We start from the raw sequence: 21,433 nt of genomic DNA, 5'->3' as shown, positions 1-21,433 counted from the left end.
TTCAGGGTGACATTTTGACCACGTACGGCATCCGACCACATTCTCCTATCCATTATTTTCTCCAGCAGCCTGACCCGAGCCCAGTTTAAAGCCAGTACAGTTGGTGTTTTTACGAGAACACGTGGTCGGCAAAGATTGCCGTGGTGGCATTTGCGGCAACGGCGCCCTCGCAGAGACGGGAGACGGAGGCTAATGAAGAGTTCTGCATGAGGACGTCCATTCAGACGAGATAATGATTATGGCATTTTATGGTGCGCTGGATGTCATTAGCTCTGAATGTGGGCCAATAACAGGAAGGGAAAATAAATCAACAGCCGTGCTCTTTTACGATTTCAAAAGAAGAGTCATAAATAGATTATTTAAAACAAAAAAAATCTGGAAACTAATATTTCGACAAGTAAGGTCATTCAAATGAGCTCGTTTTCTGTTGATGCCTTATCACAAGAGGTCTGCTTCAAAATATTGTGCAAGAAGGGATTAAAAGATGAAAGCCTCTGACAAAATGCATGAGAATCAAATATAACATAGTCAGTAGCTAAATGCTAACCCAACAGGAACGCCACAGACAAGCTAACCAAAAGCATTGGCATTGAGTGCTCTAACTTATAATCAATATTTGTCCAATAACTCAGGATGGGGGAGTACCAATACATATTTCACTTTCGTGGAGTGAAAAAAAAAACAAGCAGCAGCACAATCCTACAAACACGTACCCGTATTAGTTCAGCAAAACAAACATGGCCGACAAATGCTAACTGGATACTTGGCACGTTTACAAAATAGTGTCAAGCGTGAGCGGAGGGTGTCGGGTTGGCCGACGAGGTCGAGAGTGGATTTGAGCGTGGTACTGCGTCAACGACCTTTCCTGAAGGAATCCAATGAGTGCTAATCTTTCCCGCCCCAGCGACTTGGCTAACCAACGTTCAGATAGTGAATGAGTCAGCAGCTTTGCCTCTGCTGATAGATATATAATTAAATGGAGATAAACGTTTTAAATAGCGACATTTAGAAATCAAATAACCAAAAAAAAAAAAACACGCAATCTGCAAGATACAACTAAAAGAACATGTTTTAGTCCAGGTTTTGTACATTTTGAACAAATTGTGTACATTGTGCTAACTTGGCAAATGACTCGAGTAGCTGCCCTGTAGCAAACAAGTGGCCTCAACTTAGCATTTTGAATTCTATACTGGAAACGGGAGCTTGGCACGCCGCCGCGCCCGGGTGGCACGAGCCTCTCGCTTGACCTCTGACCCTCGGCCGCTTGGGATACGTGACGTGCGGTTAGGAGCCGCTTAGCAGCTGAGAGCCTCGCGGGCATTGCCGGAATTGGCCGTGTCAGCGGGTTCCTCGACGTGACATTCCGGCGTCAAGACCCTCTAGGATTAATGGCGGGGGAGGCTCTTCATCTAAGACATTCCTCCAGGGGCTGGCTATTTGCCCATTGCTTGGACGGGCGCTTGGGGAACATTCTGGCATCCTACGCCGCGACACACACACAGTGACCTATTTCAAAATTGCTCAAGTTGTGACACAGCAGCAATGGCGATTAGTACGATAGACAACATCAGCAGCAGCACCTGCCTCGGACTGACCCTTTTGTGCACAGGATCAGCTTGCTAACATGTTTCCTTGGTAACCTTTTTACCAGATGGAAAAACACACACGATGTTTGGAAACAAGGAGATAGCAGACGTGACATTCTATAATGAGCCGTTTGTGAATGTGGATCAGTAACTGGGGGGGGGGGGCATCATAAATGTTTCATGCTACTTGTCAGCAAGGAAAGGAAAATCCAGGATAGATAGTTGTCACTGCCAAACATGAAGACCTCGAACACTGCCGGCTCACTTTGATCCCCCCCGACCCCCTTTTTCGGCCTAAGGGTATTTTTGTCAACGGTAAACACAGAGACAGGCGGTAGGTGTGATACATTCGGGGGAGAGACTGAAAAAAATTCCAGGATGACACAAATCAAACAGTCGCGTGAGTGGAAGAAAAAAAAAAAAAAAAAAAGCTTTGTTATTCTTTGGCTGCTTTGACTTCCCAAGGCTGTCTCGTGTTCCAGCGAATCAAGACAGGAAGTGTCTTTGGGCTGGACTACAAAGAAAGCTTGAAATAAGGAGACTGCAAACTCGGGTAGGATGATACATACGGCCTTTAAATCTATTTACACATCAAATTACTATCAGTGCAGACTCCCGTGGCCTGGAAGTCAAAGGTTCCGCGCCACATGTTAGCTAGCGGTGGCGATGTGCATAAAAAGCCGCATCACCAGAGGGATGCAGTTTCCTTTGATAGAAATAAACAACATGTGTATCACACCAAGGCCCCGCCTGCTAACCACAGAGCACAACACAAAAACAGACCAAAACACGTTTGATGTTGGACGGCTAAAACGTTCGCTTATGTTAATTGTGACTCACAAAATGAAACTCACTAATTGTGTTAATGAATCATTAAGTCGTTTCAGGGGGGAAAAAAAGGAAAACTAAAAGTCTTTCAACATGGCTAGAAGAATTTGGGGATGGCTAATGATAGATCATTCATCTACAAAGAAGTGGGCTAAAGATGGAGCCTTGCGGAACACCAGAACACTAACAGTCATTTTAGTTGATGTAGTCTTCAGACAATTTAACTAATTGACCTTCAACTAGCTCAAAGTGACATATTGGAATGCTTCAAATGTTTCTTGGAATGTGTCCAAATCGTGTCGGAGCAATTAAGCTACAGAGAAATGTCACAAAAGTCGAACAAAAGCATCATCAGTCTCCTCCGAAAGTGAAAAGGCTTCAACAACAATATCCTGATTAGGATTACGCTCATCAGCGGCACTCGACTTGCGTGTCTTTTGAAAAGACGTGCGGCTTTGATTTCCCACATAAACATATTTAAATGATGAGCTGCTCGCAAGTTGCCCTACATGCGCTGAAAAGAGAAAGTCGTCATAATACATGGTGATTAATGACAAATAATCAGATGCTTTGTACACAAATCTTTTTTGGACATAATGTGTGGAAAGCCTCGCCGTGGGATTTCTGCATAACAAAAGACAAGCCCCGGCCGCCCTCCAACTCAGGAAGGGTGACCCGCCGCCGTGCCGCCTCGCCGTTAATGGCCCGAGTTACGCCTTTTGTCATCTTGGGGGCGGGGGGGGAAATATTAGCAAGGTAATCCGATCTGACTCAGCTATTCCGGTCACCCTGGCGGATCCGAGGGGGATGTACGCTTACCAGCTGGTACACATTTAAGGTCACCACCGTGTGCAGTTTGAGGAATGTGGCGGCGAACGAGGAGGGGCGGTGAGGGGAGGAGGGGCTGGAGCGGGGGCGCCACTATTCCATAAATGGAACGGACAGGGATGGATGCACACAAGGAGAAGCGGTTCGGGTCCTGCGGGCCATTGTTGTGGGCTGACAGCGTGTTCTCATGGTGAAGTGACCATCAGCGAGACTCAGTGCACAATACGGCCGTCCTGGGGGGAGCTCGCCGCAAGCGTTCCCATGCTTTCCCCCTGATGGGCGATTCAGAAAGACTTTTTTCTCACAGTATTCATGTGATGAACAAAAGATTGTTATTGTATTTTATTATTTATGATATAACAGCCCTAATTTGCATTTTTCACGTATGAATATGCCATTCATATGTTTGAATTTATTTATATGGGAAAGACTGATTTCATATTAAAGCAAATGGTGGAGCAACACTTGTAGACTAACACTCACATATTTATCCTCTGCAAAGAGTGGCTGAAATATTTATATACTTTTGGCTTGGCATTTCCAGATTCACATATTTATTTATCGATTTATTTATTTTTTGCACACCACCAGTCCGCCAGTTTCTGCTTGGCTGGACAGGCCTGCCAGTGTGTTTGTTTGTTTACCAGCCTGTCTTTCCAGTGAGTGAGCGAGCATGAAGTGAAACTAGGCGAGGATGTTTGGCAGAGCACAGACCAAAAAAAAAAAATTCCAGATGCATGACCCCCGCCTCGTCTCGCTCACTCAGCTCCGGCCGGCGAGCTGTCAGTAAGCCAGTTTATTGTTTCAAGCTTTTGTGCGCCTCTGCAGTTTAGGACGCCCGGATTCACGCCGGAAAAGATGAGATTTAGCAGATTAAACCAACGGCCGCGCCTCAAAATTTTGTTCCAGCGTGAATTTCAACAGGGCTGCCTATTAGTGAATAGTGAATATGTAATATAGAGAAAACCTTACTAGGCCAAGCGCAGGTGCCAAACGTTGGATTCCAAAAAACCACAACAAGGACTGGCAGGACATGAAGGTCCGCCAAAGGCAACTGCCGATGATTTAAAGTCATAAAACAAAGGTTGCAAAGGAAGCAGTGGATGAAAAGTGACATCACGCATTTAAGCGGAAAACCAAATTATGCAATCACATTCGCTAGAAGCAAGTCCTGAAACTAGTCAAACTAGTCATAAAATGGCTCCATTGTTCAAACGTTTCCTCACGTAGAAAGGAGTAAGCACTTTATCCTCTTAAAGCAAACTGATCATTAGTGGAGCGCTTGCGTAAGGCAACGTCACATCGGGTCAGAGAAAACCTTAGAAAATGTTCCTCCGTGATTGTGAGCAAAACACAGAAGACACCGAATTCAAAATGGTGGCGTGCTATTAAAGTCAACAAGGCTTGGTTTGGCACTTGCAGATTTTGCTGACATGACAATTGCGGGTTCTTCGGGGTTGATGGACGGACGACCAAGTGAAGCGCAAGAAAAGACGACCTCTCGGCCAATCAAGATCACAAACTGAGCTGGAAAGCGTCGCGTCTAAATATAGTCCGCCCTCTTTCTATCTCCTAAGGGCAGGACGTCTTGAACTAGTCCAAGTTCATAAGAACTTAATAACAGTGCATGTTGCAGCTTGACCAGACGTGTCTTGGCAGAAGCCGCGGGGACGCTAACCCCCTCCGATGTTGTGCTCAGTTCATCTCCGTCACCACGTGGAATGAATAGAACAATTAAGTCCAGCATGCAGCTGGGGTCAAACGGCAGCAATTAGCATCATGAACTTTGACCTTCACTAGTGCGGGTGCCGAGACGGATCCCGCTAATGGTGTGTCGGACAGTTGGAGTATCAGAATAACTAAGATTTTACATTTTCCAACTGCGTGTAAAAAAAATGGAATATTGACATTTTTATGACGACACGTGCAATTGTCGGCCTACGTGGGCGTTTTGGGGGAATGCAAACTGCCAGACAATTAGAATTCGCATTCAGGTATGCAGAGCCAGAGGCAAGATGGCGGGCTGGCGGCGGGGAGTGGCGGGTAGACACTCAGCAGGCTGCGTACAACTTAATCCTCCGCAAGCAACACTGACGGTAAAAGCCTTCGGGTTGCGACGTCCACACCGGTGTGGTCTCCCGGATCAAAGCTTTCAAACAGGCTCCGCCCTCATACCTTGGGAACGGGCCAATAAGGCTTCAGGGAGAAGTGTTGAGTGTTGGCATACCTTGCAAGTCAGATGAGACACTCATCAAACTGTCGCTCACTCGTGACACACTGGCCTGGTTTAAGCAAAGGGTGCGCAACCTAAAGCACGTGGGCCATAAAGGGCCCCACAAGTGTGAATCGATAAGAAACAGAAAAGGTTGACTAGTTTGTTTTTACAAAATGATTCAAATGTTTTATGTCGATGGTTTACCATCAACGCACCGACACCAGCCGCATAATTGGGATCACTAATCAGATCCAACTATACGTCCGCGAAATTCCGATACAAACATTCCAGGAAGCAGTTGTGATTTACGCAGCTTTGGGAAATGCCGTCAGGGCTCCATGTTGATGTCATCTTCCTCTGGAAAAAGAGGATGACTCCCTCCAGAAGGAAATGTGTCCAATGTGCTTAGTCAGGTTTTTTTTGTTTTTGTTTCAGAAGGGCAAAGTTGCACTTATGAAAAGGGAGCTTACAAGTGGAGAGCGTTTACATGTCTACTGGCTGAAACAGAAAATAAAAAAAACAAAAAAGGAAAACGTGAGCCAAGTATGATGTTAAATACAACTCGACAATGTCAAATCTTTGAATTCAACTCACGAGACCTTGTACTGTATATTTTTTTTATTTAATGCCAATACGGCAAGTGCTTTTAGTTGTTTAAATATCTACAGTTGCCATGGCGACTGTTTGATCCAAACACCTGGAGTACTTTTGTGACCTCCCCTGCTTGGAGCTATGCGGGACTCAGAGGCAATTATGACCATACTCGAGGTCACGAGACCCCTCAAGGTGCCTCAGAATAGTGAATACAGTCCAAAAAAAAAAAAAAAAAAAAGAAAATCAGTTTCTATTTATGAAAGCTAATTCTCCGGTGTAATCAGAGTAATGAGCACGGCGAGTGGGAAAGACTGAAAGCGTTCGCCAGCGTGTCTATAATCTGCATTGTGACAGCGGCAGATGCTCGCACCTGCTCGCTTGTCACTTTGGCTCCCTTTACGGCGCCGACGTCTTGGTTTGCCAACATGTTTCAAGGTCGACGGCAAAAACCAAACAAAAACCAGAGCTGACAATTTGAACAGAAGCATTTGACCCGATTACTACTGGGATGATTAAATGAATAACTGTTCTCGTTCGTCGGCATCCACGTCACTCACCAGCCTTACAATTGAAAAAAATATATAAAACATTCTGCAAATCTCAACTGGAACATTTTGCAAACCTCCCCAGCATATTGTCGTACCACTAAAGCGATTCTTTCTTGGTGAGAGTAAACATTGTTTCTGCTAACACGGAGCCCATTTTTCCATTGGGGTTTGTGGTTGGTGAACACGCAGTAGCCTGAGGTTCACACGTATGAATATTTTAAATGCCGTATAAAACCAATGTTATGAGTTTGGTGGGGGGGCCGCCGACACGACCTGTAGAGCAAAATTAACTATTAACGGCTAACAGCGCTGCACAACAACAAGGTGCAAGCTATTCATTAGCTTTTTGGATTTTATTTTTCAATGTAGCACAAAGACACACAAACACAATGTGCTTCTGTAGACAGGCTGTCTGGGAGCCTTGGCCTAGAATAGCTCTGATAATGCATCTGTCACGAACGTGTGCGATCTCTGCAAACAGCGGAAAACGGAATCACTGCGCTAAGCTAACGTCTCCCTGGACCGCTGGCCGGCTTCATTTGCGGCACGACTGAGGAAACAGGTCACATGTCTATGAAATTTGATGATGTTTTTGTAAGGCTAATGATTGAACCGCTTACCAAAGTCAAGTGGCTTTGGCCGTTGGATTTTGGAAAAATCTAGTTTGGTCTTTTTGAAAGTCCATCGCGGCCGTGGGTAGAAATCTGCACCATTCCTGAAATGGTTATTGGACTGGTATGACTGAAACGGGAGAACGCAGGGCGAATTGTAAACGTGAGGCCTGTGAAATGTCAACCCCCCCCTACTAACTGGATTCACATGTCCGCAAACTCCCAAGTTACCTGATCATGTGAAAAACAGAGCAAGCACCTCTCACCCTGTGTTTTTTTTGTTTTTTTTTTGGAGTGGAGCAAGCCAGCTGCAAACACATGATATTGAATTTTTTTTCCCACATTTTGAAACGCTCCCTAGAGATGATTTGCTTCTTCGGGCGGAAAACAAACTGTCGGTATAAAAAAAAAAAAAAAAAAGTGAATCCACATGAGCCTCATTTTACATCCATAAAATATTTGTTAGTTTTTCAACATTTCTTCTCACTTTTCCAAGGAACATTTCAGCTGACATGCACGATCAAGCACCAAGCATAAGGTTAGGGTTTGAAGTTCATCCTATTAGCTGTGGACAAAGCTCTTTACATGGTCGGGCACGCGTCATTAACGCTTCACAAAAGGCTTTTAAGATGTCCGAAACCTAAAAAAAAAATAATAATCTGCCTTGGACACCAGAGTGAATTTTTAAGCATTAATTTCCTGATAAAAACAAAACAGGTCACTTTGCTAATTGACTTTCTCTATTCGTGCGGTATAACAGAGTGTGGGGGGGGGGGGAATGGGGTCCTCAAGGGCTTTTTTTTTTTTTTTTTTAATGACTTGCCCCTTTATAGGGTTGTACGTTTACGAAACCCTTAATAAAGACTAAGCAAACAGTGCTTTCAGCAGAATGTTGAAATGGGGAAGGGGAGGGGGGGGGTCAACAATTTTCCCATCTTCCCCGCCTTCCAATTGGCCAAATGCCAGCTGTCGACGTACGGCGAGGAATATTTGCCAAAACTTTCAAGCTAAATTTAACGCATCACTGGAATGCTCAAGTGTAGCAACAGGACCTACTCGATTTGCAAAAAGATGACTTTCCCTTTCAGCATGTCAAAAGCTTTTTAAAAAAATAGGAAAGTATGTTTGAAGGTGAAACGGATGACATCACACTAAACGTCTTGGCAAGGGTCCAGCTGAGCCCGAGGCACAATTAAAAAAACTAAACAAAACATGCCATATTCAATAAAGTCTTAATTTCCAGCTTGGTTAAATTGCAAGGCGTTTTTGCAACATCGCCACCTCCTGGCCCGGCATGCATTCATCCAGGGACCCTTTTTTTTCTTTTTCTCAACGAGGCTCAGCAGAAGAATAAAAGGTCGCTTTTCCTTGAGATCAACATGATGCACTCGGGTCACATAAAGAACAACCTTCCTTCACGGCCGCACCAAGCGTTCGCCATCTTATCGGCAGCCGGAACGCGTCAGCACAATAAAGGACAAGGTGCTCATCTATTTCCAAGCGCCAGACAACCACCTCAGTCTCATCATCATCATCCGTCGGCACAATGCTGGACGTCGTCTCCTTGAATGGACGGAAATTGGCTATGCAAAACAGGCGAAAGGAGTCTTCTGCTTCTTCCCAAACAATGGCCCTGCCCCGGCGTCTGCTTCCCTCCGCTAACAATAACGTCTTTGCATGACTCAATCTGTCGGCGTGGCATCGCCAACATCAACGACGTATTTCAAACGTGTTTATTTACACCTGAAGAAATCATCCCCGCTCGCAGACAAGTGCTCTCGGCGGCCTTGATAAGGATCTCGCCTTTTTATTTTCCCCAGCTGAGCTCTTTGGCTGAATTGTTTGGTAATGGCTTGTCTCACAAGGGAGGGAATCGGTTTTGTTTTGGGTTTCTTTACCATGACAAAGACGAGCCGGCTTTAGAGGAAGATGCCGGGACGCGGTCGTGCTATACAACGGACGTCCCTTGTGACTGACATGGTGTGTCCTGTAATTGCCCCCTGTGAAAAGGATAAGGGGGGGGTGGGGGGGTGTATCTCATCTTATCTCCAGACCAATCACAAGCCAGTTGGTCAGAGCTCCATCAACTGGTCACGGCTCTATCTTTCCCACTTTGCACTGGACTGGAGCCAATTCAAAACCTTGACCTCCCTCGAGGCCCAATGCCAAAGCTTTGGCTCTAAATGAATGTCGTGTTAAAAAAAAAAAAAAAAAGGATTCAACATTTGGGTTCTTTGAGAGGCGCCGAGCAACTCTGCCCTGACCTCGCTTGTAGTCGGAGTCCGGTTACACGGACTGCGATTGGAGTTTGGTTGTCAATCAACCACTAAAGCCCGGAGACGTGGAAATGAAAGGGCATCTTTGTCAGCGAATACCAGCCGCTTTATTCGGACACTTGAGATCACAACTCGGAGCTCGTAATTGACAATCAAATTGGTCGGGACAGTCTGCATCTTTGCCCCGCCCCTTTTCAAATCATAGAGACGATGAAAGCTCCTCGGGAGATTGGCCTCGTGCTTATTGATCCGCACCGACTGCTTCCCCCATCGGTCACGGTGACAGGCTGACAGTGTGGCGGCGCCACTTCAACGCGCTGACATTTACTTCAAGCCTCTTATGTCCTTCTCTACAGGCCAAAACATTCCAGCACTTGGAGCAATTAAGATTGTCCAATCGGATTTCAGCCGCTATGTGTTGCCATGTCAATCAAATCTGTCCAGCATCTTCCGAATCAATAGCGCACAGCCAAAACTTGAAACTGTATAAGCGACGGGACTGTTTCTTGATGAGCTTTCAAATTTGTCCTCAATACACTTGCCCTCAATGACGTCAGCTTTTTATTCATCATCTTGTTGAATGGGAAAACTTGTCCAAGCAAATCTCGGAGTTTCTGCATGTTATAAAATGCAAATGGACTGTTCTTATGTTCTAATTTCATTTGCTAGTGATGCTTTCTAGAATGGCGTTGAATGAAGTTGGATGCATTTTGCGTTCTCATTCCTCTCACCTTATTGGAGTAGGGCGTCCTGGCCAGATTGATGCCGTCCCTGATGAGTTTATCCCGGATCATAATCTTGAGTTTGAGCTTGGGGTAGATGACCACCTCCCTCCTGTTGCTGCTGCCCAGGGTCAGGTTCTTGTGCGCGCCCATGTAGCCCACACCGCGCGCCGGCTCAGTCCACGACTTGGATGCGCGCAGCTTGGACTCATACTGGTCCACCATGTGGCCGGTGTAGACATCCGCAGAAGGCGGCATGGGCTCCAGGGTGAAGTATAGCCCGCTCGCTGCGTCTCTCGCTTCCTCCTTGAGACGCCGCACCGCGTCATGGATCCGGTGGCGGTGGTGCGCGACGTAAACGCCGATAGCGTCCAGGTCCGGGTCCCCGATCTGCTTGCAGACCTCCAGGTCGTCGTAGCCATTATCCACGAAGGCTTCCACGTACTGGGCCAATTGCAGCGTCTTGAGCCACTCGTAGACGATGACAGGTCCGTTGCTTGTCATGGTTTTGTCGTTGTTGCCTGCAGGCAATAAGGAGGAACAAAAAAAAAAAAAAGTGACGCTCACTTTCCTGCCCGGCGCCTTGAACGCATCATGAGATCTCTCCCCCTCTTTTTAGTGCATTAAAACACTACAAGTGATCACATTTCCGAAATAGGTGCTGTAATCCGTCCACGCCGAGTTGGTTAAAGTCCGTGTGAACGCAACACCTGCCAATGTTGACACGCAATAGATCCTCACTTCGGAATCCAAAGGGCCATCCCCGACGTTCCCAATAAAGGGCGAAATATTTCCAAAACACAGGTTGAAAATACTCGCACGACCGGTTTTTTAAAAAAAAACAAAGCCACCCATGCGCAACACATCACAAATGTGGATTTGCAGCGAGCAACCAAGGTCCGTCCGAGCGCGCTCCTCGGGGCGCGCACGTCACTCACACTCCACGCTGGGAAGTGCAGCCAAGAGGCAACATGCAAGTCTGACTGACTGACTGACTGACTGGCTGGTTGCACGCTGCAGCTCCTCCGACGTCCACGCCCCCCTTCAAAGAAACACACGGATCGTGACGTGCTCACACAACTTGCGCAAAGTTGCGTGGGAGCTCCTTAAAGGATTTGCAAGCCAGTTGTCTATCGGTGGATTTCACGTCATCGGTGCAGTTTGCAGTGATTTTGTCTCCGTCTCTCTCTCGCCCTCTCGAGTGTCCGTCGACACTCACTCACTCATTCAAACATTACGTACTACATTACAAGCTTGTGTCTCCAGCACCTTAGCGCTCCCCTTAAGGCTACAAGAGGAACTGCACCCACGCGGTATAGTAATTATAGGGAGTTTGAAATTGATCATGAGCAGTGGTACTGTTTAAATAAAATAAAAATAAAGAGGAAAAACAGCAGGGCATTGTGTGCTATCTTTTGTTAATGGAAAAAATAATGATGAGTCTGTAAATATTGCAAGTCAAGTTCACCTGTCTGGCAACGCCGCTCGGCAATCTCATCATGAATCCGAACAGGGTTCCAAAAAAAAGTGTGCAATGTTTGAACAAGAACTCTCTCATGTGTCTAAACGGACGCCAAGTTGGCGAGTGCTGATGCGTGCTTTATGGAATTTGAGCTGACAGCTTGTTAGGGATCAGTTTGACGCAACAGCGACTGTCTCGGCTCTTAGCTGGATGCGAGTCAAAGAACATGACATGATGGCAGAAACATCATCTGAGAGGGAATGTTCATTTTGTGAAGGACATTTTAATTCATGTTAATGAAAGCATTTCTGTCTGGGGGAGAAAAAAAAAAGCTTCATTGGCATTCAATGTGATTCATTATTTCTGTTCAGCTACTTAAGAACGAAAAGCGCAGGTTTCCTTTTCGGTTTATTAGTTCGGGTTACTTCATATATATCAACTTGCAGGCCGTAAAAGAAAACGAGCTTCGCTCTGGTTTCTCCATCCAGATCGGTAACAGAAGCAAGTCGCGTGGTGGGCGCTCGCTCGGTGACAGATGGATGGATGGAGGGCAGACTGGTACGGCGCACGGTGGCGGCCGCGTACGGACGTTGCCAGGATTCTTATATTTCCACTTGGCTGACTTGGGTCGAATTCCAAAAACCGCCGCTGCATCACTAGCATTTGAATAAAACTGCAGAACCGCTGGTGAAAGTGAATACGCGTGCATGCGCCGCTTTGAATGTTGATTGAGAGACTGAAAGGTTGGGAGTCGACGCAGCTGGAAGGGGAGGGCGGGGGGGGGGGGGGGGGGGGCTGACAGACAATAGCTGCCAAGATACAGTCTGGGCTGCACGCCTCTGTAACAAGAAAAGCTGCGCATTAGTATTGGAAGGTGGAGATTTTTTTTTTTTTGGAGGAGAGTGAAATTTTGGCTTCACAGGTCTCCGTCGCACCTTTCCAGACCTCAATTTGAGAAGCCTTTGAAGCGGGGAATGGTTTCTGTCCACCGTGATGCTGAGGCTTTTGTCAGAAAAAGGGAGGGGAGGGGCACGGGGGCTGTCTGTCAGACTCCTGATAGAAATGGAGGTTCTTCTCCGAGGCGGATGGAGAAAAAAAAGAAAAACACAAATGCCAGTTTGTGTCAGTCAGGACAGGCGATGAGATAATCGCCGCCGTGCAACAATTGCAACTCGGGATGTGAACCTAGACCACGGTGGAGGAGTTGGTCGGAGTCAACCTCCAATTTGTCAGTCACTGTCTCCCGTAAGAAACTATGGAACTATTTTTCGAAGCCTAGACACACCATCTTTAGAAAAGAGGAAAAAAAATCCATATTGTGTTTGTATGAATTCAATAGTGTGGACGCACTGGCAGTTTGGTCAAATCATTCCTGTTATAAATTTGAGGCTTGGCCGGAGGAAGACGAGAGGAAACTGAGGGTTGCCCGTAATGAACCCGCACGTCACTCGGCCTCGTCTGTTTTCCGTGGCTAACATCGAGATGAGGAACATCGGCAACGGATGACGGAATAAACTCCATTTGAACCAGAGTCAGGATCTGGTAAATAAACATCATCTTGAGATGCAATAAAAGGCAACTTAAACAATTGGGAAGGTTCCCCGGAGGATGCTGAACTGGGCCGTCGAGGGGGGATCTCATTACAGCCCACCGACACGGAGAGAGAGAGAAAAAAAAAAAAAGCCGCCTCGGTTCGCTTTTAATTACTAAAGGCTGGCCGAGCTGGACTCTCTGGAGAGCAGAGGTGAAGCAAACATCAGGGCCGAGTCTGCCGCTTTCGGGTTCACGCGAGGACTTGGACACCTGCCAATCATTCCGTGGATTCAATCGAGCCGGGCGGCGGGTCTTCTTGTCCGTGTTAGCGTCGGTTCTGAAATGATGCAAGCAAGCGAAGCCATCAATCAAACCGTCGTTGAGTTTCTCGACCCGAGCGTTCGTCTGGGTCAGGTGATGGACGGATCGCCGTCACGTCGACGTGATACACGGAAAAAAAAAACGTACGCACGTCATAAAATCTGAATGTTAGTGCCAATGTCTCATATACACGTCAAAAATGAGTTTGCCCTTATTTGTCACCGATTGGAAATACGATGTTTGAAGTTCAGGCTAGCTCGCATCCGTAGGAGAATATCAGCATCTCCTGTTTACAATGGGCTCATAAATTAGCAGCGTGCTTTCATAGCCCAAAGCCTTTCCCGAGGACTAAAACGCGTGCACACGGGGGAGAGTGAGAGAGAAAAATAAAGAGATTCCTAATTAAAATCACTCACGGGACAAAGCAACAGTTAAAAGGAGAATGTATTTATTGTGCCTCCGCCCGGTTTAATGAACCGACAAGATTTGCGTACAAAGAGACGGCTCAATAAACACGTAATAAAGTCATTTTCTGAAACGGCTCGGACGCTCGTCAAAAAAATGTGTTTAAAACGACCGGGCGGCTTCAATCGTCTTATTTTCAGCCTAAGCCGCCGCTTAGTAGAGGAAAGTCGTTATCGTGGAAACCTCGGAGAGAATTATCCAGGCGATAGGACTCTGGTTATTGCCTTGAGCTTTACTTTAATAAGACCCGCCTCACCTTTGACCTCGGAGCGAGGAACTCGCCGGCAGAGATTTGGTGGCTCAAAGGCCATCGCCGTGCTCGGAGGACCGACGTTTAATTCCGCCGGCGAGAGTGCTAATGCGCCATGGCGGTGTACCGGAGCTTGCGTAATGAATATGGATGATGGCAGTGAGCCTCCGCATCTGGCATCCGGCTGCGGGTCGACACCGGCTTGACACATGGCTGATGGCCATTCCTGCCATCTTCATCGCGACTTATAATCGGAGGAGTTGATTTGTGAGTGGAAGGATGCGTCGCATTTTGGAATGGCAGCTGTAATAATAATAAGAACAGAAAATATAAATGAAAAAAAAAAAAATACTGAATTATAGAATGAATACTTCCATGACACTGGATTTGTCATTCAACTGCCTTTGCCGGTGTCAGAACCTCGGGAGAACCTCGGACAAAAGAGCAATTAGACGCGGCAAGTCTCCTTGTAATAAATCCCGTCTCAAATGGATGGGAAAATGATGGCTGCCAGCCCACTTTAGCGAACATGCTATCTTAATGAATAGAGCGCACAGCGTTTTGACCTATCTGCTAGGTCCGCTGGGTTTCGGTAATAGGAAGGATGTAGCCCTTAAAAATCGCTTGGTGGACAAAAAAACAAAGTGCCGTAATTCCTAATAAAAGGAAACAATGTGATTGTAAAATGTGAAAATGGCCAGGAAGGCCTGACTTTTTTTTTTTTTAAATCATCATCGTTGCTTGACGTCTTTGTGGAGGTTAAAAAACCAAAAAGAAAACGCGCACGTGCAAATTGGATATCGAACACGAGGTTCAACGGATGGCTTCATCTTTGCATCTGGCGGTTCATTTTTCTCCGGGAGTCATTAAAGCAGAGACGATGATGGCTGCGGGTAAAGATTTCATTCCGACTTAATGATTTTTCCCAACAGGAGAATGACAAATGGGGCAGCGCTCCGTTTTCGGAGAACTTTGAGGGATCGGCTCATCGAGTGGACACGAAGACTACGTTGGCGGAACCGCTTATCAAAAACCGAGACCGACTCGACAAGATTTCCATTTGTGGCTTGTTAACCGCAACCGAGACATGTTCCCTCCGGAGCTTCGGAAACGACCTCTCGGATGCGGAGATCCTCGAGTGAATTTCTTTCTACACTACATTAAAAGTCCATCAAAATTGACACCCCCGCCAAATAATTCAGAGCAGGACGTCAGTGAAATTTCTGATTCAGCACTTTGGGAACATTAGTGGTGGTGGTGGTGGGGGGGGAGCTGGGGACTTTGGCAGTGTTGTAGGAAATCTTTCTTTTGTCCGTTCCAGAAGGAAAGCGAAAATAGAGTTTAGCAGATCCAAGAACACAAGGCTGGATTTAAGATTCGCTGGTATCATTACACATGAGAGGAGCCAAGAACTTTGCATCTTCATTTTGCCTTACAAGAGAGGAGCCCATAGTGAGAAAAAAAAAAAATGGAGATGCTTTTTTTTTCTTTTTTTTCAAGAGAGCAAAGATTGCCCGCAGCATCTTGCACGCGATAAAAAAAAAAAAAAAGACAAGTTTATGACACCGATGTTTATTGAGGTCCAACCTTTTCGAGGTTGACCGTTTTCAATGTCTTTCTGCGCCCTGGCTGACAAATTAGGGTGGAGATTTATCCACTTTGTCAAATAAAAGTGCAAAGTTTACAGCGGCCCGTGCAGCGGTTATGAAGATATATCTATCGCTAGTCATTTTTGCAGGCAAAGGCAAATCGAGATTCATGCTAGGTCAGATATTTGCACGGCAGGTTGCAGGCTACACCGGGACTTGTTGGAGTATAAGACGCCCATGTTAATCAAAATGACATAGGCTCCGCCTTTTAAAGCTACAGACATGACAATGTAGCTTAGTAAAATTGGACAAAAACATACCTGCATATTTTGTAAAGAGATATCATATAATCCTTTGATATATCAAAATAAATCAAATTCATATTCGATCACTATTGATTTTTCAACTGTTTAAGTCTTGCTAAATGCTAACGGCGGAGTTTCAGGTGTTTTTTTTTTTTTCCCCGCCCCCACACACAATGAAATTGTTCCTTTCCATGGAATTTATATTTTGACATGTTTACCGAGACAATATTTTTCAAAAAGGAGATGTCTGCGGCGCGCGCTAACCTCTTCGCGGAGCCCAAATTGAAAAGCGGAGCACTCGACTGTAAAGTAGAGCCGTTATCCCGCCGTCACGTGCCATAAAGCATTCCCGGGAGAGACGCCCGGCCCGGCCCGGCCCGGCCGGCCCGAGTGCTAGGCCGGCTGGCTATTTACAGCAAATAGACGCCTGTGTACGGAGCCGTTAAGATATGCAGACTCACACGAGAACAAATCCTCGTCTCTTGACGACCGATTGGGGGAATTAAATTGATATATTGTCAGTTTAGAGGAATGTAAGAAATGCAAGTTTGCGTTTTCGCCATCAAGTCTACCGCATACGTCTTTAGTCAAGTCTTCATAAAAGTTGACTTCAATACATTATTCATGCTATACATAAAGTACTTAACTCTTAAAATAAAAGCGCACAGCTCGCAGATTTGAATTTCTTTAAATTTATATTTCATCACCGTCACGTGATTTTATTTTTTTGCACTGATTAATGTATCAAAATAAGGAGCGGCGGCCTTATTGGAAAACAAAATCCAGCATGGAGTCTGAAAACTGACCTTGGATAAATAAAAAGGCAATTTGCATGCAAATGATAGCGCTGGCATTTGCCGTAATTGCCATTTGAGTCGCTCGTCCGCAACGATACAATGCACGTTGAAAATGGACTCGAAGAAGGAACGTCGCGGCTTACGTGATGGATTAGCGGCATTATTTCATAGGCCGCAAAATATCTCTGGCCACCAATCTTTAAAATGAGTCCTCAGTGTGGTGTAATTTAAGCATGATCAAAAGGTTTGGATCTTTGGGGGGGTGGGTGAAAGATGCCCCAAAAAAAAAAAAACAGAGCAACTCATTTATCTTTCAGATGTTAAAAAATGACAAACATGAGCAGATGGAGATGAAAAACTGATGGAAGATCTGCAGCTTCCATTTGGCACATAATTCATGAAAATGGATCAAGCCTCGAGCAGGCGTAGTTAGCATGAATATTTAGCATTAGCATTAGTGTAAAAAAAAAAACAGTTGAAAGCTGTGGAAGGCTTTGAATTTGTGTTTTATATTTATTAAATATCTAAATTGATATTTCATCTTGGTTATTTTGGTATTTATTTACCACATTTATTTTGCTATTCACTTTTGTGTGTGTACGTTTGTCTTACTTTTATTTTGTAGTACTTTATATTGTTGTTTTTATTTCCTTTTTTTTAATTTTTATATTAATTTCTACTTTCACATGAATTAATTTATTTTTGATGTTGTCATTCTAGCTCTTCCATAAAAAACAAGACCGATGGCTCTCTGAACAGTTCATGCTAACATAACATTTGCCTGTTTTGCATAATGTCGCCTTAAAAAAAAAGGCTTAAAAAGCAGAACCCTGCGTCTTTCGATCTCTGTTTGTGTCCCTCGCAGCGTTTTTCTGAAACGTCATCTGATTTTCATCCCCATGAATAATGCATTGGATTTGTCGGCTTTGTTTTCCTTTTGCATGTTCAGGACTTTTCTTTTTTTTTTTTTTTTTGGGTGCTTGGCAAATACTTGAATGCCGACATCCCGAAGCAATCAATCTCTGCCAAATTAAGGTGTTTTTTTTGTCTTCCTAATTATAGCGTTGCAAAATCCAAATGTAAAACAACGCAATCGAACAAAATGATTGTCGCTTTCAAAAGCAACCAGACGAGACGATTTGTGTCGAGAGCAAACTGTGGCAAACTTTTACAGTCGTAGCATTGCTCCAATTAGCCGGACGAGTTAACGTCATCGTTTTGTTCACATGCTTTAAATTACCGGCGTAAAAATAAATTCTCCTGGCAAAAAAAATTCTGTATACATTAGCAAAAGTACATTACGACCAGCTGCGGGTGACTAAAAACAGAAGATGGTGCTCCGATACAAGACGACGACATTGCTAGCACGTGCGAGTAAAATATTTACCCAAAAGCAGCTTATTTGATTTAAACTCTCTTGACGTGCGTGAGCCAGCCTGTCAAAACAAACGCTATTCATCAAAAGTGGCGGAGCAAGCCCAAGAAACAGAAACGTTTTTTTTTTTTCTAAATGCAAGAAGGCAGTAAAGCGTGTTCCGGAAGCGACCTTTTAAAGAATCGTAAAATATGTCTACGAGACGGCATCCGAGCGTCTGGGAGCGCGGGGCAATAATTTCCGAGGGAATCCAATACACAAGCCCAACGTCTCGCCAAAGTCAGAGCCGCGTTGCGAGCTTTTATTCTCCGAACCTCCCAAAAAACAAGCGAGGACCACCAGACAAAGAAACGTCCGAGTCACGGCACTGACTAAAGGTTGCGACAAAAACTCCGTCGAGCCATCTGATTACAAGGCATGATAGCAAACCACGCCACCTCGGGGTCACCTTAATTAAATCCTCCTATTGTTAAAAAATAGAGACATCACACAGATGTTTAACAACCACCAATAAACGGCTGATAACATTCAGGAGATAGATGACGGAGAAATGTCAGCCTCCTTTTTTTTTAATTCCGAGCAGAGCCATGAATAGATTTTGAAATCTCCAGATTACCGCAATCGTTCTAATTTAGACGTATGGCCCCCGGCAGAGAACTGGCTAATTTCCTGGTATGTCAAAATTAATGAAGAAGATAATTTGCTACAATGGAAAATGACACACACACACTCACTATCCTTTATGTGAACCTCAAACGAGGCCAGAAGACAGAAGACGGCTTTTTGAAGTCGAAACCAAAAAGTAGGTTAGAATCAGCGAGGCATGTGGGATTAGACACCCGTGTGCAAAAAAAAAAAAGGTCTTAGATCTCCGTATGCGGAGAGACGACTCAATTCCAGCACATTTCGGCAACCCCGCGTGTGGTTTTGCCGATGGTTAAGCGAATCAAAGAAAAGCAATGTACAGTCTGGTGAAGGTCGCGTCTCCCCGTCAAGTCCAGGCCAAGGTCAGGCGGTCGCCGCCAGTGGTCAACAGGGTTGAAAATGAAAATCGGAGCGGAGAGCCAAATCCGACCGTGTCTTGGTGTCGGGCCATCTGGCCCACGCGCAAAGTGATTGTATGAACGCTGACGTCCTCCCAAGTGCGCCAGAGCTCTCATTTTACGCACAACGGTCGAGATGTAATCCCGAATTTCACACGCATGTGATGGATTCATCTTTTTACAAAGTGCGGGAAAAAATAAAGAAATAAAAATCACAGTTGCGACTCCCTTTGAGACAATTCAAAGGGGTTCAGAACCAGAGGCAATAAAGAGTCGGAAAATAGAAGACGCAATTTTTACAAAAGATTTTTTTTTTTTAGTCACAGCATGACACTGTACGCGTGTAAAGAAGCATCCGTTGGGAGATGGTGAGCGAAGGTATTAAGCAACATATTTATGAGGAGGGGAGGGGGAGGGGGGGGTGACATCTGCATAACCTATTCATGAGGCCCGTGATGGAATCTCCGCTTCAATCTTACAGGTGACAAAAAGAGCAGCGCCGAGGTGAAAGCGTCGAGAATGATAATGAAGATGAAAATGGAGAGCGGAAACTAACACACACACCGAGCGGATCCAGACAGAGTCGTGAGGAATATGAAAAAGTCGACTCAAATGAAGTGGCCGGAGAAGTGGAAGAAGAAGGAAGCTCAAAGTGTGAGCAATTACCACGAGAATGAAGAGAGAACAAGAAAGAAAAACGCCACGTCCGAGTCTGCTCGCCGCTGCATATCGGCTACTTGTGCTCTGCATACCAATGACGAGCGGGCGCCATTACAAGAATTCACAATCTATACGGACGGGATTACATATTCGTCGAGAATGACGAAGAGGGAGGGCGAGGACGATGTGGCCTTGTCGGAAAAAAAAAAGGACAGGAGATAAATCAAAACAGGCGAAAATGTTGTCGTTTTGTTGAAGAGCTTAGACAAGGGGGGGGGGGGGGGGGTCATGTTTACCACCGTGTCCGTGCAGAACAGGCAATCAATTTCACCCCAATGGAAATCCGGGGCTAATCATGGCTTGGTTGCCAGGTATGTGAATATTTTGGGAATCAAAGTGTTGCGACCTTGGATGAAGATGAAGAGCGTTATTCAGCAGGAGTGGGGGGGGGGAGGGGGGGGAAAGTGTTTTTGTCATGGACACACAAGCAGACAAAGAGGGAAGGAAAAAAAAAATCCCACCTTCTCTGCTGCTACCAGACAAATTGTCTGCTGGAAAAAAAAAAAGAAAAAAGCCTGATGAGACATGCCGGGTGCAGCAGGAAAGACATTTATTAGCATAGTTTGATTTTGATTCATCGCCGCCTCCCGATGCGCGTGCAGAGCGGGGCTATCAAAACACTTTTGACTTCCTAATGGAATATTCCATTAAGAGGCACAACAACAAAAAAAAGAGGCTTCAAGTGGCGTCGTAGTTGAAATCGCGGAATAAATGAACGGCAAAGCGCGTTGTGTACATTTTGGTAGCATGTAGCAAAAAAGCTGTGGCATCAAAAGTTTGGGCAGCTTTTAGATGCCAGCTGGTAGGAAGGATTACATTAAGACAATTAAGAGTAAGATGAGAGGTCGCGGGGTCAATGCCAATCAGCGGCTGAGAAGCTTCCGGTCTGCTACCGTGTGCGCTGAAATGACACTTTGCTAGCAGTGGTTTAGCGTTTTGGATACATTCCAACATTTCAGCTCGTTTTCTTCCAATTTGCCAGCTAGCTCGTTATCTTTTATTACTACGAGAGACATTACCGCCACCATCTGGACCGGAGTGGGATTTTTTATTTATTTATTATACTATAGTTCTTATTTGGAGACAAGCACAATGTCACCTACAGGTTCCTAGAAAGCTCCTGCTGATTCCCAAGAGCTCTTTTTTTTCTGTGATTTATTGGAGTCTAACAAAAAAACGATAATAACCAGTCAGCGGAAGTGACAATTCTTTGCAGGCACGCAAATTCATTGGGCCGAAGGTGTTACAAGAACGTGTGAAGGCCGACGATTGATCGGGAGGACTTTGTGAAAAGAAAAATTTCTGCCACTTTTCCAAGGGCTTGACACAAACGCGGGCAGGCAGGATGTAGCTGCTCACATAATC

At 45.3% G+C, this 21,433-nt stretch overlaps 1 protein-coding gene across 1 annotated transcript in view; it reads right to left on the bottom strand.

Annotated features, from left to right (window-relative positions):
• Positions 1 to 21,433, bottom strand: part of sash1a (SAM and SH3 domain containing 1a) — a 78,746-nt gene that overhangs the window by 49,273 nt on the left and 8,040 nt on the right. The window contains exon 3 of the mRNA XM_085937388.1: positions 10,218 to 10,729. Within this exon, the coding sequence (XP_085793514.1) occupies positions 10,218 to 10,729 (512 nt within the window). The remainder of the gene's footprint in view (positions 1 to 10,217; positions 10,730 to 21,433) is intronic.

The sequence above is a fragment of the Syngnathus leptorhynchus genome, chromosome 18 (assembly GCF_054491065.1).
Source record: "Syngnathus leptorhynchus isolate UIUO chromosome 18, UIUO_Slep, whole genome shotgun sequence".
Lineage (NCBI taxonomy): Eukaryota > Metazoa > Chordata > Actinopteri > Syngnathiformes > Syngnathidae > Syngnathus > Syngnathus leptorhynchus.
This window is presented reverse-complemented; position numbering and strand designations above follow the sequence as displayed.